This window comes from Colletotrichum destructivum, chromosome 1 (assembly GCF_034447905.1).
Source record: "Colletotrichum destructivum chromosome 1, complete sequence".
In the NCBI taxonomy this organism is placed as follows: Eukaryota; Fungi; Ascomycota; class Sordariomycetes; order Glomerellales; family Glomerellaceae; genus Colletotrichum; species Colletotrichum destructivum.
Window position 1 is genome coordinate 1363138 of NC_085896.1, and position 21257 is coordinate 1384394.

At 58.7% G+C, this 21257-nt stretch overlaps 4 protein-coding genes across 4 annotated transcripts; 2 read left to right on the forward strand and 2 right to left on the reverse strand.

Moving 5' to 3' along the window:
• Window positions 1-159: 159 nt before the first annotated feature.
• Window positions 160-3353, reverse strand: CDEST_00425 (Putative Type 1 protein exporter). The gene is made up of 6 exons (XM_062916584.1): window positions 3022-3353; window positions 2855-2944; window positions 2334-2794; window positions 845-2267; window positions 629-771; window positions 160-567 (listed from the first exon to the last, which is right to left on the reverse strand). Exons 1-6 carry the CDS (start codon window positions 3229-3231, stop codon window positions 363-365), a joined length of 2532 nt encoding a protein of 843 aa, XP_062772635.1. The 5' UTR covers window positions 3232-3353; the 3' UTR covers window positions 160-362.
• Window positions 3354-3765: 412 nt separating this feature from the next.
• On the forward strand, window positions 3766-7100 carry CDEST_00426 (uncharacterized protein). Its single transcript, XM_062916585.1, has 2 exons — window positions 3766-5972; window positions 6093-7100. Exons 1-2 carry the CDS (start codon window positions 5402-5404, stop codon window positions 6497-6499), a joined length of 978 nt encoding a protein of 325 aa, XP_062772636.1. The 5' UTR covers window positions 3766-5401; the 3' UTR covers window positions 6500-7100.
• Window positions 7101-9175: 2075 nt separating this feature from the next.
• CDEST_00427 (Putative major facilitator, sugar transporter, major facilitator superfamily) lies at window positions 9176-11573 on the forward strand (the record flags this gene model as incomplete). The annotated part of the gene is made up of 5 exons (XM_062916586.1): window positions 9176-10066; window positions 10138-10179; window positions 10314-10448; window positions 10554-10660; window positions 10760-11573. The coding sequence occupies 5 exons, from the start codon at window positions 9176-9178 to the stop codon at window positions 11142-11144; spliced, it is 1560 nt and encodes a 519-aa protein (XP_062772637.1). The 3' UTR covers window positions 11145-11573.
• Window positions 11574-12154: 581 nt separating this feature from the next.
• Window positions 12155-20878, reverse strand: CDEST_00428 (Putative NACHT nucleoside triphosphatase, P-loop containing nucleoside triphosphate hydrolase). Its single transcript, XM_062916587.1, has 2 exons — window positions 17031-20878; window positions 12155-16950 (listed from the first exon to the last, which is right to left on the reverse strand). The coding sequence occupies exons 1-2, from the start codon at window positions 19065-19067 to the stop codon at window positions 12454-12456; spliced, it is 6534 nt and encodes a 2177-aa protein (XP_062772638.1). The 5' UTR covers window positions 19068-20878; the 3' UTR covers window positions 12155-12453.
• Window positions 20879-21257: the final 379 nt, after the last annotated feature.

Sequence of the window (21257 nt, forward strand, 5' to 3'; positions counted from 1 at the left end):
CTTGTGATTAAATTGGGAGAGAGTACCACCGTAGATCCAATTCACCAAAGACACTTACAATACTGGATGACATGTCGACATCGGACCCTTGATCGGTGAGCCTCTGCATCACGAGCTCACGATGAAAACACCCCGACAAGCGCCCATCACTCTCACACGGAGGAATCTAGTATCTTGGCGGTCGCACCTCTATACCGTTGTTTTCAAGCTGATGCGGTCTACGCTGGAATCGACATCGTACTAATACACTCCTGTCTACACTTACATCTAATCGAAACACAATCTACCATCTTATCCCCTCCCGGTCTGGTGTGACCCGGACCAAGGAAAACGCCCTTGGGCTGGGCCTTCTATACTACAAGTTACTGCTGGGACCCGGTCTCGGACGACTCGCCCTCCTTTTCCACCTTTTCCTTGATTCTCTTCTCCGCCGTGGTCTGCTTCTCCCACATGGCATGGTAGCGCCCTCCCAGCGACAGCAGCTCGGCGTGCGTGCCGCGCTCGGCCACCTTACCCTTGTGGAGCACCACGATCTGGTCGGATGTGGTGATGGTGGAGAGGCGATGCCTGGTGAGGACGTCAGCAAGGTTGCACGCGAGAAGTGGCGTTGAACTTGAAGGTGGCTTACGCGATGGTAATGGTGGTGCGGCCCTCTGTCACACGCTCGAGGGCGTCCTGAATCTGCCTCTCGGTGTGGGAGTCCAGAGACGCCGTGGCCTCGTCCAGAAGCAAGATACGGGCGTCCTTGATGATGGCTCTGGCGATGGCAATCTGGGTGACATGTTAGCTGGTGGTAAAATCAACCTGGGATTAACCCGAGCAAGAAAAAACAGCTTGTACGTACTCGTTGGCGTTCACCTCCGGAAAGCTTGAGGCCACGCTCTCCAACCTTGGTTTGGTAGCCGTCCGGGAATGCGAGGATACGTTCGTGGATGTTCGCGGCCTTGCACGCCTCGTACACATCTTCCTGGGTGGCCTTGGGGTCGGCGTAGAGCAAGTTGTACATGATGGTGGCGTTGAAGAGAACCGTATCCTGCGGCACGACTCCGATATTCTTCCGAAGGCTGTCGAGCTTCAGGTCCTTGAGGTCGTAGCCATCGACGGTGATGGAGCCTTCGTTGACATCGTAGAAGCGGAACAGGAGCTTCAGACACGTCGACTTGCCGCTGCCGGACTCTCCGACGATGGCTGTCTTGGTCCCGGGAGCAACGGTGAAGCTAACGCCATCAATGGCGGGCTCGCCCTTCTTGCTCTGGTAGGAAAACTTGACGTTGTTGAAGGCAACCTCTCCCTTGACCGCCGGCAATCGAACGGCGTCAGGCTTCTCCACGACTCCCGACGTCTCCTTGAACAGATCAAGCATCCTCTCCGCCTCGATCAAGTTGTTCTGCAGCATGGTGTAGTAGGTTCCGAAGAAGTTCAGGGGGCCCTGCAGCTGCACAAAGTAGTTGATCAGACTAACAAACTCGCCGACCGTCTGCTCGCCGCGGGAAATCTTGTACGCGGAAACGGCGACAAGCAGGGCGGTTCCGAGGGAGAAGATGGAGCTTTGCGTCAGGTTCAGGAAGTTGAGCGACCACAGCACAAGGCGCTCGGCCCTCTGGTACACCACGACGTGCTCCTTGAACCGTTCCGTCTCGGGGACGACGGCACAGTTGTGCTGGACCGTCTCGTACGCCATGATGGCGTCCGTCTTGATGGCCTCCATCTCACGGTTCTTGGTGGCCATGTCCCTTCTCTGCTTGCCGCGGTATTTGGCGACGTAGATGGTCAGGAAGATGTACGACCACATGATGAAAAAGACAATGATGGTGTAGAAGGCGTCGTACTTGACGAAGAAGAAGACGCCGGCGACGAAGATGTCAAACACCATGGGGAACACCTGGAAGCAAAAGTTCTCCAAAAACGTGTTCATGGCGGATCCTCTGCTCAGCGCACTCGTGACCTCGCCAATCTTCTTGTTGAGATGGAACTCCATGGAGAGCCCCAAGACATGCTCGAATGCAGCGCATGACAGTCGGCGGAAAAGCGACTGTGAGACCGGGATCCAGAGGACCGAGCGCGCGGCGCCGAGAGCTCCCTGGTTACCCTGAAGGGCGCGGTAAACGACATAGAGGATGATCTCCTTGTAAGGGATGCGGCCGTAACCGAGAGCATCGACCAGAGTTCCAAGCTGGACCGGGGCCAAGACGTTGACGGTCCGCTGGCAGATCAGGAGGACCAGGCAGATGACGACGATTCCCTGGTAGATGGGAGAATCCTTGGGCCTATGATAAGGTCAGCGCGGGTGGTGGGGCCGAAAGGGATGCACCATGAGGATGGGGATTCCCTACCAAAGATACGGGAACAGAACCCGGAATCCGGCAAAGTAGTCCAGCCACCCGGTACCCTGCACCTGAGTCCTCGCGGGAGGCTTGTGGGCAGGCACTCCGTGTGGATGAGCACCACCGTAGTTGTGGGATTCGCCGTTGCTTCTGCTACCAAGAAGAGACTGGCGCTCCTCAGGGTCCGACTTGGGTTGCGAAGGCTTGAGTTTGTAGTCCCTGAGAATGAGGCAAACCATCATGGCGATCAAGACGACGATCCTGGCAGCGCCCAGGATGTCGAGGACGTCAAGCAGGTCATTGGCCACACGGAACGAGTTCTTCTCGGAGGAGAAGACGGCGGCAATGAAGGCTTCAAAGAGGGCGCCGACGATCCAGGCATAGAAGTGAGCCGAGGTCGGCGTCCAGGGGCCCTCGGGATCAGGCAGCAGGCCGGCTAGGTAGTACAGCAGGACCGCAACATAAGATGCCTTTTGAAGAGGGTCAGTGGCGGACTGACTACTAGGTGGAGGTCATCAATCATCACGTACCAAGAATGCGCTGAAGGGGAAGATGACCTTGCCGGCGCCATCGTACTGGCCGGCAACGGCGCCGCGGACGGCAAGGATGATGGTGGCGAGCTAGTCGCGCGGATGATTGTGAGCGGTCGGTTCGACGCTTCTGCAGAGAACGAGCAGAGAGCGCAGGACGGACTCACCAACAGCAGCGAGACAATGAGCTGGAGGGCGCGGATGACGCGCGCGTAGAGGCGCCCTGCTCTCTTCTGTTCATCATCGATCGCGTCCTGGCGCGTGACGCCGTGTCGCTCGCGGTAGAACTGGAAGGACTGAGACGACAGCAAGGTAACGAAGAGGCCGCAGGGATAGAGGTAGAAGGCCACCTCCAATCCGAGCTGAGTGCCCGCCATGGCGTATGGTCTCGGTTATGGGATGGCGACAACGGCGGCGGCAGCGGCTGCGGCGGCGGCGTTGGGCATAGAAAAGTGTCAGATTCCCGACATATGCTCCAACGGACGGTTCGGGGTTTGGGTTCTCGGTCCTGGGAAATGATGTCAATTGGCAACTGGCAACCGTCCGTCAACTGTCAATTGATTACGAACCGAACGGCAGCGCGCCGCAGATTCTCCGACGCGACCTTGAGGGAGGCCCCCCCCTGCCACCCCGGCCAGGGGGAAATGCGCACGGACGCTAAATGGCACAGGAAGCACGTGCCGCTGTTCCAGAGTTGCTACTTAGTCATCAAAAAGAGATTTTGCTGAGTCATTCAGCATTTCATCAGCTGACCTGCCTGCACTTAGTCAGCATGTCTTACTCATTATTCTGTTCTCATTCCCTATCACCATTTTCCACCACTGTCACTATTCCCATCTTAGATTCCCAATCTAACTCGTGCACTTACAGATACTAACATCTCAGTATATCCCCCCCCCCCCCCCCCCTCCCACCAACCTATCAAGCGCACGGAAGCGCGTAGTGCCCTGCCCACCCGGTCAGACCTCGCATCTGCCTGCTCGGGAATACGACTCGACCCTAACAAGCCGATTTTGCCGTCCTGTCTGCAGGCTTCTCCCTTGTTACCAGACCAAAACTCTCAGCTAGTCAGGACCGGTGTTTGGATCGTCAAAACGGCTCCCAGTCTCTAGCGGCCTCGTGTCCGTCTCGTCCCTCGTCTGGACAACAACCATCTGAGACCTTGGACCTGAGACTGCTTGCTTGCTCAGCGTCTTGCTTCCCCTCCCTCCCTCTCATCTCCCCTCCCCCCCGGCGGTTGATCGCCCTCTGACAGCAAGCCTCCCAAAGCCCCCAGAATGCTTGGCATCGCGTCTTTCACCGTGGCACCACCACCACCACCACATAACGGGACCGTCCGAGACCACAAGGTCGACTGACTGACTGACTTATGCGGCTCATTCTGATGTCTTGGCGACATCTCTCTGTCCCAACCGTGCTTCCAGAGAAACAGAACAAACGAACGCCTCCTCGTATACTTACCGATCCGTCGTTTTCTCTTTTCGCACTACACTACGACTTCTGTTTATTCCTGGCTTCTTCCCCTGACGATCTGTCAGATGTGGGGGAGCCCCCCCGGTGACCCTAATCCATACAAGCTTCGCCTCGATGCCGGTTGCCGAAGACGGGCGTCATCTTAGTCGTTGCGGATCGCCCTGGCCGCAGCGGCAAACCCGTTCCGTGTTCTTCGTCTCACTCCCCTAGCCCCTCCCTCCCTCTTCTTTGTCTTTCAAAGAAGAGTTACATCGTACTAACCATACCTCTGACCCTTTGTTCCAAATATGTAACGCGAGGCTAAACCGAAATCTCTCTCACTCTTCTCTCTTTTCTTCTCCCTCTCGCGACCTCGGGTCGAACGGCAAACGCGCAAGAACACCCATATTGTCGGATGACCGACATCGTCGCCGGGGATTCACGGCTCTGCGTCGCGTACTAAGGCATGATCCCCTACACAGGGCCCGGCCATGCAAGGCGCCCATGGGCCATGGCACAATGTTGGCCGCCCTTCAGACGGTTGCCAGAGAGTTTCTCTTGAGAAACAACGAACTAGCCTCAAGTTCAGAATGCCCCCCCCCCCCCCCCCCCCTTCTTTTGTCAAGGAGGAGGCACGGGCACCGCGGCCCAGCACACCAACAACACGAAACCTAGACTATTCAAGGCCGGGCGACATGGACCCTCGTCAAACGTGGGAACCGACAAAACGGCGAGCTTATAGTTTGGTCGTTCGTGCCAGTAGAATAAAGGGCTCATTTCACGTCCCCTACCCCCCCACTCCCTTGTCACACTGGGTTTGGTTGCTGTAGACTCCAAGCGTCGCTGTTTTGTGTTCCTCGGCCTTATGCTTGCTGTTCTCCCGTTTCTCCATCTCTTTGGATGGTTTCTTCTTTCCCCGCGAGCGAATCCCATATAATCCCAATCCCGATCGTCTGGCAACAAGACTGGCCATGAGCCCTTAATCCTCTCTCTCTCTCTCTCTCTCTCTCTCCCGGCGCTCCTCCATCTCCCCATGACACACAGCACCGGTTCACGGATCCAGACAAAGCCACAGCCGGTCCCCCTCATTCCATCATGGCGACCGTCTCCAATAATGTCCTGGCCCCGAGGTCGCTCCCGAAGATCGACACGATACAGAATGGGCCGATCTCGAGCCTCCAGCCGTACGGGTCCCTGCTCTTCGTCTCGAGCATCATCGCCATCGTCGTCCTGGCCAACGTCCTCGAGCGGCTGATTCTTCGCGTCGTCTACGGCGACATCTGGACCGACCTCCAGCGCCCCGGCGCCGAGAAGCGCCGCCGCTCCTTCACCTACTACCACGTCGGCGCCATCACCATGTTCACCATCATCTGCATCGGCGCCTACCCCTCCATGCACTTCCTCGTCGGGCCCGCCAACCTGTCCACCGACGTCGTGCCGGGCCCGGGGAGCCGCATCCGCGTCGGCGACCTCCTCTTCGCCGTCAGCCAGACCTACAGCGCCTACTACGCCTTCGAGCTCTGCTACCGCACCCAGTTCGCGAGCCCGCTCAGCATCGCCCACCACATCGGCCTCCTGGCCATAACGCAGACGGCGCTATCCCTCTTTGGCAACTATAAAAGACACCCGGAGGCGACCATAGAGTTCTACATGTGTATGATATGGGGTACGTAATACTGAGGGGGAGTGGCGAGGGACAGGGGGGGGGGGGATCCCGCGAAAGCTTGATACCTTGATTCCGTCACTGTGAAACTGGGCATGACTGACGAGTTGGAATGAATTACAGGCGCCTTCGACTGCATCGTCGAGCTGCCCGTCTACATCACCATGATCCTCTGGCGCATCCGGCGCAACGACCACCGGCTGCTGTCGTACCTGACCACCGGCCTCTGCGTCTGGGTCGTCGTCGGCGCCTGCACCGAAGTCGCCGTCACCGTCTACCTCCTCCACAAGTCGTGGGACCGGTGGGGCCACGTGTGGAAGTTCGTCACGCCCTTCATCTTCTCGCTCTGGATCGCGACGCAGCTGTACGGCGCCTCGAGGCTGTGGTCCATGTCGCGGTCCGAGTGGCGCAAGTGCCACAAGGGGACGTCGCAGGAGATGGAGCCCGCCATCGAGCAGCCGGGGCTTTTGCCCGATGAACGAGACGGCGGCAACCAGGAGGAGGAGGAGTCGAAGAGCAAGGCGACATGACGTTAATGAGGAGGTCCCACCGTATCGGTCCGTATATTAATAATTACCAGTAAAATCATAACTGTACAATGCGGCTTTTTGTCCGACCAAGTCTCTAGCTAGAGTCTTTTCGGTCTGAGAAGCAAGACAAACCAGATTAGACGACGCGGCTTGAGAGTTTTTCTCCCTTCCGGTGCGTAGGATAAGTTGGTTTGATGTATCACCAACAGCTCAAACAGTCCGAGTGTAGGCCACGGGACCACCATATGGCCAACGCAGGAGGGAACCAGGGTGATCTTTACCATGGAAATCCAAAGTTCGTGCCCCTGGGAGAAACAAAACAAGTGCAGCCGAGAGGATCAGTGCGGCACACGCCAGGACTCCTACTCGCTGCCTGAGATGGTTGCAAGAACTAACACAACCACAAAAACCTACCTCTGGGCATTTTATACTTGGCTGTATCTCGATACTTCCACAACCGGAATTGAGTAGCCCTCAGTAGCAGAACAGCCCATGCAACATGCCTAGCGCCCGTTGTGGCGGAACGCCCGCAGACATGGCCACTGGACAAGCAAGCCGGATTACCCCGTTTTCTACATACTGGACGCATCACAAACATGGCCAAAGCCGTACGTAGTGAAGCTGGCCTCCTCCTCCTCCTCTCCTCTCAAAGAGCAAACCCGAGCCGGATGGACACAATAACTCATTAACCTATGACGTTGGTTGGAACACTCGCACCCAGAGAGCGGAACGGGAGCACATCCACGGGCCACTATTCTTCCGTTGATGGCTGTGGCATATAAAATGGATGCTCTTGCAATTTGTAGTCCGCAAAGAAGCGAAAATTCTCAGCGAGAACTGTATAAATCTACTACGACATTCTTTAGAGGGAGACAACAAGTATGTTGCTTCGTGCTGTCTTTTTTTTCTTTCTTTTTTTTGCTCGCGGTCTTCCTCACAAGTTGTCAACGAGCCCTTCTTCTACACCTCAAGTACCGTCATTGACGTGGCACCTTTCGCATCTGCATCTTCTTACAGATGACGTTACAGATGACAGTCAACCAGTCCGGCAACCGACCCGTTGGAGACGTTGCCAACATAGAAGCCCAGCGGTTGTTGTGATCCACGAGCTAGTCACGTCATCAGAAGAGTAAGTGATTCAACACCCAGGTCTCAGCTCTTGCTCATGTTCATAGCAGCTCTTAGAACATCAAAACGCACGGGAAGATGGAGGGGAGGGACGCTTCACGATCCACCAAGACAGCGTGTCGACGGAAACTGCGGATGATTGTCTTCCATGATGGCCACAACTGACAAGTCTCTGGTTTCGCGTCCAAATCCCACACTTGATCCCGTTTGAGAAGATGCCGCACCTCTCAGCCAGATCCTCGAGCGGAGCTTTGGGACAAGTTGACCGATGGAGATAATCAGGGAACCGCCTCGTCTTCTTGACCACTGCGTCCTGGATGCGTAATTCAATCATCACAGACCGCATCGTCGTCCTTGACCCGGGGAGTGGATTCGACCAAGTCCTCAGCCCCCCCACCTTCAGCTAAGCCACCGAGGCCGGATATCGACCTACAGACGTACTGCGACCATCCCCCTTGCCATCTCATTCCCAGCTTGCACATCAGGAACGGGCTCCGCTACCAGTTCATAGAGGGAATTGGATGCCAACACTGGCGAGATGCGTCTTTCGAGGCTCGGCGCGGCATTTGCTCCGCACCCAAGACCCCAACGATGCGGAACCCCTGGTTGCTTGTGGTTGGCTAGCTGGCTGGCTGGCCAGTTGAAGAGAACACAAACTGCTTCGTAGAGCGGCGTGGAGAGCAACACAGTTGGACTGCCGGCGGCTCGAGTTGCAACTTGGCGGCCGGCCCATGGAACTCTTCACAGCCTACGTGATGCCAATACGAGCATCAATTAAGCCTCAAACTAGACGGCCCTCTCCTCCCTCTTCTGGGAGAACCGGTCCGTCAGTCCGTGTATGTGTAGCGCAAGGTCATGTGCGCTTCGTCACGTCGAGACGGCGAGTCATTCACACAAAGACCGTTTCAACTTGGCGCGCGTCTCGATGCCCGCCAGGCCAGGACCGCAGCATGAGCGAGTTTCCCCGGGACCATCTTTCGTTGGTGTGTGTGTGCGCGTGAAAGTGTGGAAGGGACCGACAGTCCAGGCCGCGTTATTCCCCTCCCCTCCCCGCGAATCCACACATCTCCTCAGCTCAGAAATCCCGGGGCTCCATGGGGAGGCAGCGTCGTGCCAAGCTGCCAGCGGGTGTGGGTTTCTCCCCGATCTTTGACGGCCTGGACAACCTTGGACAGGGCTTCATGTTCGAGCCACCACCACATGAACAACGTCATTGGCCTACTGCTGCTGGACGAGGGGGGGGCAAGGAGGTACGCGGGGAATCCCCTCGATGAATCCCCGGAGTTCATGCGGATGCCACGATACCCCGGCCATCGAGACACGAACCAAGGCACATACGTTGTAGTATCTGATACCAGTTGTGTGATGCCAAGCCGATACACCGGTCCCAAGATGATATATAACAGTCACGACCTGCACCTACATACTCGTTATAGGGGGTTGTCTCCTCCGAGAACATCACCACATACCGGCTCGCCCGCTCGCCCGCCCTTTCTTTTCACCCTCTTTCCCCGTTCCTCGTCCCAGCTTCACAAAGCCCCAACAAGAATGGGCCGTGATACCAACGCAAACACCAAGGCCGTCGGCGCCGAGCTGGCGGCCGTCCTGCCGGACGTCGGCCCCTGGTACAGGCAGCCGCACATGCTCCGGCTCAACCTCTGCGTCGCCTCGCTCATCATGTGCGCGTCGGCCAACGGGTACGACGGCTCCATGATGAACGGCCTGCTCGCGCTTCCGCAGTGGCACGCCTTCATGGGCCAGCCCACGGGCGCCTGGCTCGGGTTCGTCAACGCCGCCTACTCGCTCGGCAACCTGGTCGTCTACCCGGCCGCCGCGTGGGTGTGCAACCGGTACGGCCGCAAGGCGGGCATCTACGTCTCGTGGGCCTGCCTGGCCGTCGGCTCGGCGCTGCAGACGGCGGCGCCCAACGAGGCCGCCTTTGTCGCCGCCCGCTTCGTCATCGGCTGCGCCTCGGGCTTCTTCCTCTCGGCGCCGCTGCTCATCACCGAGAACGCCTACCCGACGCACCGCGGCATGGTGTCGGCCCTGTACAACTGCGGCTGGTACTTTGGCGCCGTCGTCGCCGCCTGGGCGACGTACGGCACGCGCAACATGGACCACTGGGCCTGGCGGCTGCCGTCGCTGCTGCAGATCACGCTGCCCGTCCTCTCGGTCCCCGGCCTGCTGCTCATCGGCGAGTCCCCCCGCTGGCTCGTCTCCGTCGGCCGGAACGACGAGGCCCGCGCCGTCCTCGCGAGGAACCACGCCGCAGGCGACGCGCGCTCGCCGCTCGTCAACTTTGAGATGACGGAGATCGAGGAGACGCTGCGGGCCGAGAGGGAGGCCCACGCCGAGACGAAGTGGTCGGATCTATGGAGCACCCCGGGCAACCGTCACCGCCTCTTCATCTCCGTCAGCTTGGGCGTCTTTGCCCAATGGGTAAGATAAACAACAACGCGAAATGTGACCCAAAATGGGGGGCTGTTTTGCAGAGCTAACTGTCACTCCAGTGCGGCGTTGGTGTTGTCTCGTACTACCTGGCCATGGTTCTTGTAAGTCGTCCCACGAATATTCATCCAGTCTGGGTTTTCCAGTCAAGATCTCCAGCCAAGAGACGGGCATTGGGGGAGTCTGGAGAACTGGAGAGCCGAAGAATACTAGTTTTGCTAACGTCCTCATCCACCAGTCCTCGGTTGGCATCACCTCGGTCGACGACCAAACGCTCATCTCCGCGTGTATCCAGATCTGGAACCTCATCTGCGCCTCTGCCGCCGCCATCATGGTCGACAAGGCTGGACGCAGAGGCTTGTTCTTGGCATCGGTGCGTCTGGGCTCCTACTTGTCTCTTTCAGGAGGGGGGGGGGGGGGCAGGGCGGCGTGTCTGTCCCATCACGACACGTAAATACTGACTCGCGTGTATTACCAGGGCACCATCATGCTGATCTCCTTCACCATCGTCACCGCGCTCTCCGGGAGCTTCGCCAACACCGGCAACGCACCCACCGGCACGGCCGTGATCCCGTTCCTCTTTATGTAAGCCCATCGATTTCCAGACTCTAGCTAAAAACCGCGAGGTATAAACCAAACCACCATGACGAACGGGAAGCTAACCACAAACCCTTCCCCCCCCAGCTTCTACCTTGGGTACGACATCGCGCTGACCCCGCTGATGGTGGCCTACCCGGTCGAGATCTGGCCGTACCGCCTGCGCGCCAAGGGCCTCACTGTGGCGCTGATGACGACCATTGGCTGCATCTTCTTCAACACGTTTGTCAACCCCGTCGCCCTCGAGTCGATCCAGTGGAGGTACTACTTCGTCTTCCTCGCCGTGCTCGTCGCCATGATCGTCAGCGTGTGGTTCTACTACCCGGAGACGCGCGGCCGCACGCTCGAGAACATGGCGTTCCTCTTCAACGGCGAGGGCGCCGAGGTGGGCGCCGGCACCGCGGAGGGCGCGCTGAAGGAGGCCGAGGTCGCCCACGTAGAGGAGGAGGAGGAGGGGTCGGAGAAGAGGTAGTCCGCGAGCGGCTGAGCGGTTGAGTGGTTGAATATGGTTTTGTTTTGGATCTTTCTTTCTCTGGAGTGCATTTGTCTATACCCAGTCCAGTCCCGCCGTAGTCCCAATGATGAATCCCAGTGTGTCCACTGCTCCTATACTCTTACGGGACACATTCGCGGGATTTCTAAACTCGGACTCGACACTCTCAGAGGGGCAGTATGCTTTGGGCTGTATTTGCGTTTGGCTGTGGCAACCCGGTCTCTTGGCATACCGCATTCAGTTCGGGGTAGATAGAACCCGCGGGGTTGGCCTGGCCGTCTTGTTTGCTGGGTCAAGTTGCTGCCACTTGTCAAACGACAAGAATGCTTCCATCCATCCCTCTCCTGATATTCTGTGTTGTTGGAACCGGTCTACCCAACATCCAAAATCGGGCTCCGGCGGTTCTCAATGTTGTATGTAGAGTCTGTCCCAAAGTCCATCTACAACGCACTCCCGCCTCTCCCCGAACTAAAGCCTCCCGTCTTTTTGGAGTTCATCTCCAACCTTGGCCCTCTTCCGCGGCCGGCTACACCGTCTGCAGTTAGTCTGGAACCATGGGGTGGGTGTGGCAGGCCGACGCTCCCCGGGCTGACCCTTGCAACAACACGCCGACACTCCCCGGTTGTCCTCAAGCTCGGTTTCGGTATCTTTAAGCAGTTAACCCAATGAGACTCCTTTGGAATAGCCATGCCAAGGAATGAGACTTGCTTCGCCTCTTCAGCCCTCTTGCCGGTGGCAGCTCCAGCCGCTGATCTCCCCGTTTCCAAAACTAGATTTTGCCTTCCAAAACCAAATTTTTTTTTTAAAAAAAGGGTTAGAAAAAATAAAATAAAAATCCTTTTTTTTTTCTGAATCCATCGTGGAAAGTTGTGCGTTTGTTCGACTTTCGCCGAACAAGATATGGTTCCAGACATAGTTGACCAGGCGCCAACTGGACTGGGAGATAGGAGCAACCACATCGTCTCACAAAAGGCAGACATAATGTATTCATGACTAGGCAAAACATGGACAATACGTTTTCTACCGACCACTTCATATTTTGTGTACTTTTGAGTGACTTGACGTGTGTGGCCTTGTGAAAATCGTCTTGGTGACTCCTCTCGGTCACAGCCTATCAACGACAAACTCGTCTCAGGACAGTCTCTCAACAGATGAATAACCTGCCACACAAGTCCCAGGAGTTGTTCTATCTACCTACCTACTGTACTCCACGCCCATCAAGAATCCCTTCAAGCTCCTAAAGCAACTCGCAAGCCAACAGGCTCGCCCACCATCACCACCATCGCCGTCATCCACGACGTCCACTAAACAGCTTCATGACCCCGTCGTTCCCGCACGCAGCCGCCACGTCCAGCGCCGTCTTCCGCTCGCCGTCCTCGAGCATCGGGTCCAGCCCCCTCTCGAGTAGCGTCTGGAACCGGACAGCGTGTCCCCGGGCCGCCACGTGCAGTAGACCCCGCCCCGCGTTGTCCCGGGCCTCGAAGTCGGCGCCCGCCGCCTCCAAGGCCGCCTCCAAGCCCGCGGTCCCGGCCGCGTCGTCAAGGGGCTCTGCGTAAAGCTCCCTCTCCCGCAGCAGTCCTCCGTGCTTCCGCTGCCCGTAAAATCCGAATAGCGGCGTCTCCCCCCTGGCGTTGCGCGCGTTGACGTCACACCCGCGCCGGACCAAGTCCTCGAAGAGCGGGCGGAGGCCACCGGAGACCCAGAGCATTCGGCATAGTACGTGGAGGACCGTGTCGCCGTCGCCGTCCGCCACCAGGGGGTCCGCTCCGGCTCTGAGGAGTATGTCGGCGGCAAGGGCGGTCGAGTCCTTCTCGTAGACAGCGCGGTCGACGGCGAGGTGCAGCGGTGTCCTGCCGTCCTTGTCTCGCTGGTCGATGAGGGACGGGTAGTGCGCGGCCAGGTGGGCGAGCGACGCGTTGACGGCCGGGGCGGGGCCGTGGCGGTTTTCGGTGCGGAGGCGGAGGAGGTGGTGCATCGCGTTCCGTCCGTCGTCGTCCCGGGCCTCGGGATCCGCGCCGAGGGAGAGGAGGTGCTGGAAGAGCGAGGTGTATGCCGGCCCATTATCATCGTCGTCATCGTCGTCATCATCATCGTTGTCCCACGGGTCTCCAGGCGGCAGGTTCACAGGGAGATCCGGTCCGCGTGGCGAGAAGCAAGCGGCGTGGAGCACGGTGCGCCCTTTGCCGTCGCGGCGGTTCGCGTCGAGGTTCGGCAGCATCAGGAGGGGGTGGACGACGTGTCCGTCGACCAGCAGCTGGTGCAGTATCACGCCTTGCTCGTGGAGATGGGCTTCGGAGCCGCCAACCGGGGGGGTCAGGACGACCATCTCCTCGGCCGGGGCATCCTCAACGTCATTGAACAAATCGGCTTCGTCGGCCTGCTGCTTGGCGAGCAACTTTTGATGATAGCACTCTTTCGTAGAACATCTTGTGAAGGCCCGGAGAGGGTCTGCCCCGTGGGACAGAAGCGTGTTGACCATGTCCAGAGCCGTCTTGTTGAATTCGTCCCTGCGCTTCTGGTCCGGATAGATGCTGCCAGACCTCGAGGCGGCGTGGTGCAGGGGATACCACTCGCAGTCGGGCATGTCGTCCCTTTCCCAGTCGTCAGAGGCGTCGTCTTCTTGTCGGGTTCTCCATGGCTTGTCGGCGACCTCTTCGAATCGCAGGTTCGGACTCACGCCCGCCGCCAACAGCGCGTCAAGCACGTCGGTCTGGTTTCCGTCGATGGCGGCAAATACTGCATCGGCCGCAACTGTAGCGCCGTTCTGTAGGAGAAGGCGAATCAAGTCGATGTTTCCACGTGCGTAGCCAAGGCACGTCTTCCCCTTGGCGTCCACCGCCCTGATGTCGGCGCCGGCGAGGATGAGCAGACGGGCCGCGTCGCCGTGGTAGACCCCCCGGCCCCCCCGCGTATCCAGAGCAACGTGAAGAGGCGTCTGACCCCGGCCGTTCCTGATCTCGAGATCCGCTCCCTTGCTGATCAGGTAAGGCAGCGCCTGGCCGACCTGCCACCACCAGTGGCCCGCGGCGAGCGAGTGAAGAGCACTATCCTGCAGTACGGGATCACGGCCGACGCCGGGCGCGTAGCAGCACAGGTCGTTGGCGTCGACGGCGAACTTCTCGACGAGGAGCCGGACGACATCGAGCACGGGCAGCTCTTGGTCGACGGCTTGCAGGAGAAAGCCTTCTCGACTGCCGTCCCCCGGTGGCCGTTTCTTGTCCCCTGCCGTGCTCTTATCAGACTGCGCCCGGGCATCTAAAGAGAACATCTTGTCAAAAAGAGAGGCGTATCCCCTCGTGACGAGGGTTTTGTAGTTGCTGCCCCCAAAGTTGGCGTGCTTGGCGAGGAAGTCGACGCCCAAGCCGGGAAGCTGCTCCACCACGTCGTACTCGCGCCGTATGAGCCGTGACACGAACAGGTCCTCATTCGCCTCGCCCTGCTTGATCGTCCTGGACTCCTGCAGCGCCTTGGTCGCCGCCTCGTGGCGGTGCCGGATGAGATGCTCGTCGAAACTCCCCAGGCTGCTCGGCTGGCGTTGGAAAGCGGGCGGGGATGCGCTCAGCGGTCTCCTCTGGTGAGCCTGCGACAAGCACTTGAGCGTGTAGTCTCGGCAGGCAAACGGGGTCGCGTTCAGAGACCTATCTCCGTTCTCCGTCATCGTGCTGTTGTAGCCGCGATCAGACAGGTCGGCGCCGTGGTCCAGTAGCATCTCGATGATCTCCTCAAGCCTGGCCGTGTCTCGGAACGGGTGAGGCAGCTGCGGCAGGAATCGCGTATCGGGCTCGCGCGGACGGGATGGGTCTGCGAGCCCGAGCCCGCCGGTATCTCCGTCATCGGGAACCCGGGCTCCGCTTCCGAGCCACAAGTCGTGTTCTCTCTCGAAGCCGGTGACGGCCCCGCGAAGGTCTTTCACGTCTGTGCTTGCGCCTGCTTTCAGCAGCATGGCCACGATCTCGGGTCGTCCGGAACGGCTCGCGTAGTATAGCGGCGTGTAGCCGCGCTCGTCCGTGGCATCTACTACGGGGACCGGCTTGCCGGGTGGGTTGTCCAGCCACGATCCCCGCGAGACGCGCGACTGAGCACTGTTCTTGCGATGAAGCGCATCTAGAAGCATCCCGACGATGTTGCTCTGCCGGGCCCTCGCGGCAAGATGGAGCGGCGTGAGCCCCTCGTTGGTGCGGACCGTGGGATCGGCGCCGGCCTCCAGCAGCTTATGGGCGTAGTACTCCGACACGGTGACCGCGAGGTGCAACGGGGCGACGCCGTCGCGGTCTCGGACGCCGACATCCCTCGTCCGCGAGAGGACCGCGTCGATGAACGTCCCTTGGCCCCTGTACCGCCGGCCGCGGTCGGCCTTGGTCGACAGGTTATGCAGCGGCGTCCGGCCCCTGTTGTTCCGCCCGTCGACGTCGAGGCCCAGGGCCAGCAGCTTGTCCCAGGCAGGGAGGATCTCCTGCGAGTCGAAGTCGTGGGCGCGCGCGTGCCAGCAGAGCTCGTGGAGCAGGCCGTTGCCGTCGTGGTCAGTGGCGCGGACGTCAAGGCCAAGGCCAGCGAGGAAGTCGAACCGTGACGGGCGGTCCGGGGCGTCCGAGGCGGTACAGATGTCGGAGACGCTCTTGTACGACCTGATGAGTTCGTGGAGGAGGGTGCGTCCCCGGAAGTCGCGCGTCTCGAGGAGCGCCCCGCGGTCCAGCAGTGCCTTGATATCGTCGTGGGGATGCTCGTGCGGCCAGAAACCCCCGCGAGAGACTATCCGGAAGAGAGACGTTGCGCCGTTCCTGTCCTTCGCGTTGATATCGGCGCCGGCCCGGAGCAACAGGTCCATCATCTCAAGCGCTTGCCTGTCGTCTAAGCGTAACATCTCTAACGGCCGCTCGCCTCGTCCGTTTCTCCCGTTGGCATCCGCTCCGCCTCGGAGGAGGGCTTCGACGACGTCGCAGCTGCTCCCCCAGGCCTGCAGAGAGAGATGGAGCGGTCCGTTGCCCTCGGCGTCGGTGATGTTGCAATCCGCGCCGTATTCGATCAGCTGGAGGGCGGCGCGAGGGAAGATGTCGAGAAGCTGCAACAGAGGCGTATTGCCGTTCGACGAGGCCCTCCTGTTGATTTCCACCTTGCCGTGCTCAACAAGCAGCGCCAGGGACTCGGTGGACTGTACCTTGTGAAGGGGCGTGAATCCGCCGTTGTCGGCGACGTTCGCGTCGAGGCCTGCGTCGAGAAGGATGCGGACCACAACGTGGTTGGCCTGGGCCACGTGAAGCAGAGACTTTCCATCCCGAGTTCGCTGATGGATATCTGCCCCCTTTTCGACGAGCAGCGCGAGCAGCTCTTTATACTCCTCCGGGCCGTACGGAGTCCTCAGTTCGGAGCCTTGGCGGTCGTCCAAGGCCATGTATAGAGCCGAGAAGCCGGCCTTCTGCGAGATCCCAAGACCTCTGGGGCCGGGATCATCGCCGTGTTCCTCCTCGTCTATGAACAAGTGGTTTTGGAAGAAGTATCTGCTGCTGAATGCGTCGTCTGGCTGGCACAGGATCGTCGGGTCGGCCCCCCCCTTGAGGAGCAGTGTCATCGCGTCGAAGCTCCGGCCCCGACTTGCGCAGAACAGCGGCGTTTCTCCGCTTACCTTGCGGTTTATATCGACGCCGGGTTGCTCCAGTAGTCTCGCCAGGATGCTGGCCCTGCCGCTCCGAGCTGCCCAGGCCAGGGCCCGGTGTACGGCGTCGTCATTGTCGGCGAGAAAGGGCAGATACGCCTCGAAGGCCGCGTAATGACCGTGTTGGCAAGCGTACTGTGGTATGTGCGTCAGCAACAAATAACTTCCTTCGAAACTAGGTCGTGAGAAGAGAGCATCGAGGGTTGTAGACAGACCATCAGCGGGGTGTCTCCCCTGGATTTCCTCGCGTTCCCGCACCAGTTTCCAGGCCTCTCCCGTGTCTTCTTGGTAAGGGGGTCGACTCCGGCAGCCAGCAGAACTTTGACGACCTCCGGGTGGTTCTTGCTGGATGCTTCATGCAGCGGCTTGAGGCCGTTGTAGGCGTCATCCCGGTCCGGGTCTGCACCGGCCTCGATCAACACCTGCACCACTTCCGCCCTGCCAAACGACGCAGCCCACCATAGCGGTGTCTTTCCCTGGACATCCGCCGCGTCGACAGCCACGTCTGGAAACGAGAGTAGGTGCTTCACGTACTCGACGAGCCCGCTCTGGGCTGCGATATGCAGAGGCTGGATCCCGGAACTCGCTCCGTTGTCTCCCCACCAGCCGAGATCAAGCCACGCATCAGCTAGATCTGAGTTGCCGAGGAATCGGTCTAGTGCCGCATTCACCTCGGTCTGGTCCTGTTCGGCTCTCGTCGACCTTTCCAAATGAACGTGCCAGTTGCTTCTAGCATACGCGAGGAATGGATGCTTGAGCTTCAACTCCGCATCGGTGTCTCCGCTGCCGTGTGGGAGTCTTCTGGGAGACTTGAACTGCTTCATAGTATTCTTCTTCCCCTTCTTCTTCTCGATTAACTCGTCGAGACAGCCTGCCCGCAAGTATCGCAGGCATGCCAATCCGAGATTGGCGTGTGTCTCCCCCAGCCGCAGCACGGGATACCCCGTGTCGTGCCCAGCTGACCTGTTGGTGCCCTTGAGATACTCGGTGAAGGAGTGATGGATGACGCAGACGGTCTCGTCAGGCATGATCTCCAGGAGGGGGCCACACGCTGCCCTGACGACGTCTTTGGCGGCGCTGAGGTCACTGGTCGCATTGCCGGGGTACGCGACGGAGACCATCTCGGCCATCTCGAGCAGCCGCAGCGGCCGCGTTGCGTGGGTGGCCCACTGCAGGATGAGGCGTTGGACGTCGTCGTGGACGCCTGATCTACGGGAGTGCTCCCGCAGCAGGTCCATGTACATGGTGTCCATGTTGGCCGGCAGAGACCCGAGGACGTCCTTGACGCTGGCTTCGGGCTCGAGGAAGGCGTCCATGGCGAGCTTGGCGTAGAGAAACAGTCCGTTTGCTCGGCCGGGGATCGCCTCTCGAATCAACTCTCGCTCTTCAGGTGGAATGTTTGACGCGGCAAGACCCTGTTGGACAAACTTAGATATATCAACGTCGACCACGTTCTCCTGGAGGCGAATTTGGAGGCAGTTTGCTGTCCGCAGAGGACCTTCGACAGCGGGAACAGGGCGACTGGTGATGAGAACCTTCACCTTCTCCGGCTTCCAGTTTCCGAGCTCGGCCAGTGTTGTCAGGAAGGGCTCGTTCCCGCCGTCCATCTCATCGAGGGCGTCGGCGACGCAGAAGACCTTGCCAGGTAACCCAGACAGAGCCAGCCGGAGAGCGTTCCACAGGTCGTCCATGGACATGCTGTCGAGCGACTTCTTGTTCTCGACATACTCCTTGAGGTTTTTCTGCAGGGGTGGGCTGTAGGAGAGGACCTGATCCAGCCAATCTCTGAGAAGGGCGACGGGCTCATGATTGGCGTCGATGATCTGACGGAAGAAGAAGTAGAGCACGGGACGCCCCGGGTTGTCCTCCGTAAGCCCCTTTACGATCTTTGAGGCCAAGACCGACTTTCCCGACCCGGGGATCCCCTTCATCCAGAGCAGGCCATGGTCGTTGCCGTGCGACCACTCTGCAAACGGGCGGCTCGTCGCGAGCCAGTCGCCGGTGTCCGGCGCGAGGGAGCCGAGGTGCTTACGATACTCGCCGCTTCCGAGGTCGTACGCCGTCGGCTGCAGCCACACCCTTAGTTGCTCGATGGTTTCCGGCGATTCCGGGAGGATCTGGCCCGGGTTGTAGTTGCTGACATCGTCGCGGCCGATGATGACAATGTCGGTGTCGCTGCCGTCTTGGGCGTTTGTGTCTGCGGGTGATGGTGCGTAGGTCGGGGCTACTGGAGCCGAGACAGGGGTGGGCATCCTAGGGAATTGGATGGCACTTTGTTGTTGTTGTTGTTGCACAGGACCAGTCTGACGTGGTTGATGGACTGGTGGTAGTTGAGGCAAGACAACGTGGAAGCATAACTGCTGGCAGAGAGTAGTTGAACGGAAGGGGGGACCAGCACCCGTATGCCAGGTCTCTATGAGCTTATGAAGGTGGGGAAGAAACCAAGGAAGCGATTTGGCAAATGGCTGCCTCGTCAGATGCGAGATACGGTTGCCTGACGGAGAGAAACGGGCCCATGTTGGGACTAGAGCCTTTAGAGAAATAGCGGGCGGCTAAATGCGCAGGGGTTCGTATGAGCATTCAAGATCATCCCCAAGTGTCGTGAGGAACTCCGTGACCCATTCGAGATTGTCTAGTTTTGGGTCAACGGAAAATATCAAAAGACTACCTTTCAAGTCTCTGTCAACTTGGGTACCTAGGTTGTAATATGGGTCGACTTCTGGTGAGACTGAAGCCTTGTCTGCGATGTTGGTAGATACAATTGCGGGAAAGTAGAAGAACCGGCCTCGTGTGAAGCATTCTTGGTTTCTCGAGTGTGCATTGCGGCAGCTCTGATTAACTGACTTACTTATGCTGTGTTGTCCAGTTTTTCATCGCTCTATTTGACACTCTTGACCCTCGAGTTCTGGTTGATTGCTTTTGGGAGAGATTGGGAGTTGAGTTGTTGAGACCAAGCACGCAAGAAACTCCCGAGGTGATTTGACTGACTCTATGATTCTCTATTAAAAGGTTGGAATGATGGTGTAATAGCGCAACACTAATATCGTTTGACTGACTCGATTTTGACTCGCTTGGAATGTAGAGTTGTTAGTAGACAGCTTCATAGCATAGCGTATTGCGTTTCACGAGGGTTGTGTGCTTGGTTCAGCAAGACTCTGAACGAATACCACGTGAGATGCCGCACGCAACCTACCTACGTTGCCTTCGAATTTTCAATCAACTCACTTAAACTGGCTCCTGAGGATCCGCTTCTCGGTTCATTCCAATACTTCCGAGTCTGGAACAGCTCGGATATCGGCTGGCAAGGGAGTAGCGGAGCCGGGGGGGGTCAATGGAGAATCCCCCTCTTTGTCGGGCAAATGGTCTCCCAATTAGCAGCCCCTGTACTACATCGAAACTGAGTGGGTTGCCAAACGTTGGTGCTGGACCGGCCATGCAAGATAAGCGCCGCAGCCGCAGCCGCAGCCATAAGCTAGGAGATGGTGTGCGTCATCACCTCTGCAGCAGTCCGGGGTGACGTCTCCGAACGGACTCAGCCGAAAAGTGCTAAGAGAGCGCGACAGGTCGTGTGGTGGCATCGCAGAAGCCGTGTCGCCTACAGTGCCAGATCATGCATGCGTCGATGCCGGTTGACACTCGGCTGGCACATCAGTCGAATGCCGTGAATGGTGTGTGTGGCACACTGGCAACACCCCGTCTGGCCGAGGGCAAGGGTATCAGCCAACATCAGCCATGCTTCAGGTTGTCTGTCACCGACCACCCGGCATGATGGAGGAAAAACCGGGGTTGTTGACCATAAGACGCTAGGAAAATGCCATGTTTCAACCCCAGATATCCCTCCGGCTACATCCATGTGGTGCCGCGATGCCGGGATTCTGCTCGGGAGGGTGGGGATGGACAAGCCGGGTACACCTTTCCAGAACGAATGGGCATTTTGACGACGTCTCGGATGGTTGATTCATTGTTGGTTCCATGTGGCTCATTGCGCTAATAATTAGCGAAGTTTGGGGAAATTTACTGTCTGTGAGGCAGTGGCTCATCGTTCATGAGGGGCCATCAAGGGCACGATGTGAACCGACCTAGACAATGCCAATCTTGGAGAGAATCCAGAAGTTGAATTAAGGGGAAAAAAAGGAGGGGCGTATGTAGATCCTGGAGAGCGACCAGAGCGATGTGGAACGCGGGAAACACCAAGGAGATGATGAGATATGAGTACCTGGAGAACGCTCTCCGGTGGTTTGGCGGTTTGGCGGTTTGACGGCGGTTTCTGTTCCGGGCCCCAAGCTCCTCTTTCCCTGCCGAGGTAGGGATGACACGTGCCACCACGGATGCTAAGCTCCGGGCTGTGGCTTGTGGTTGGCTGAATAGAAAGTACGTACCGCTGCGCAGTTCGCCAGCTACGTCATTGGCCAGTCACCTCAGTGCGCCCATCGCCATCGCTA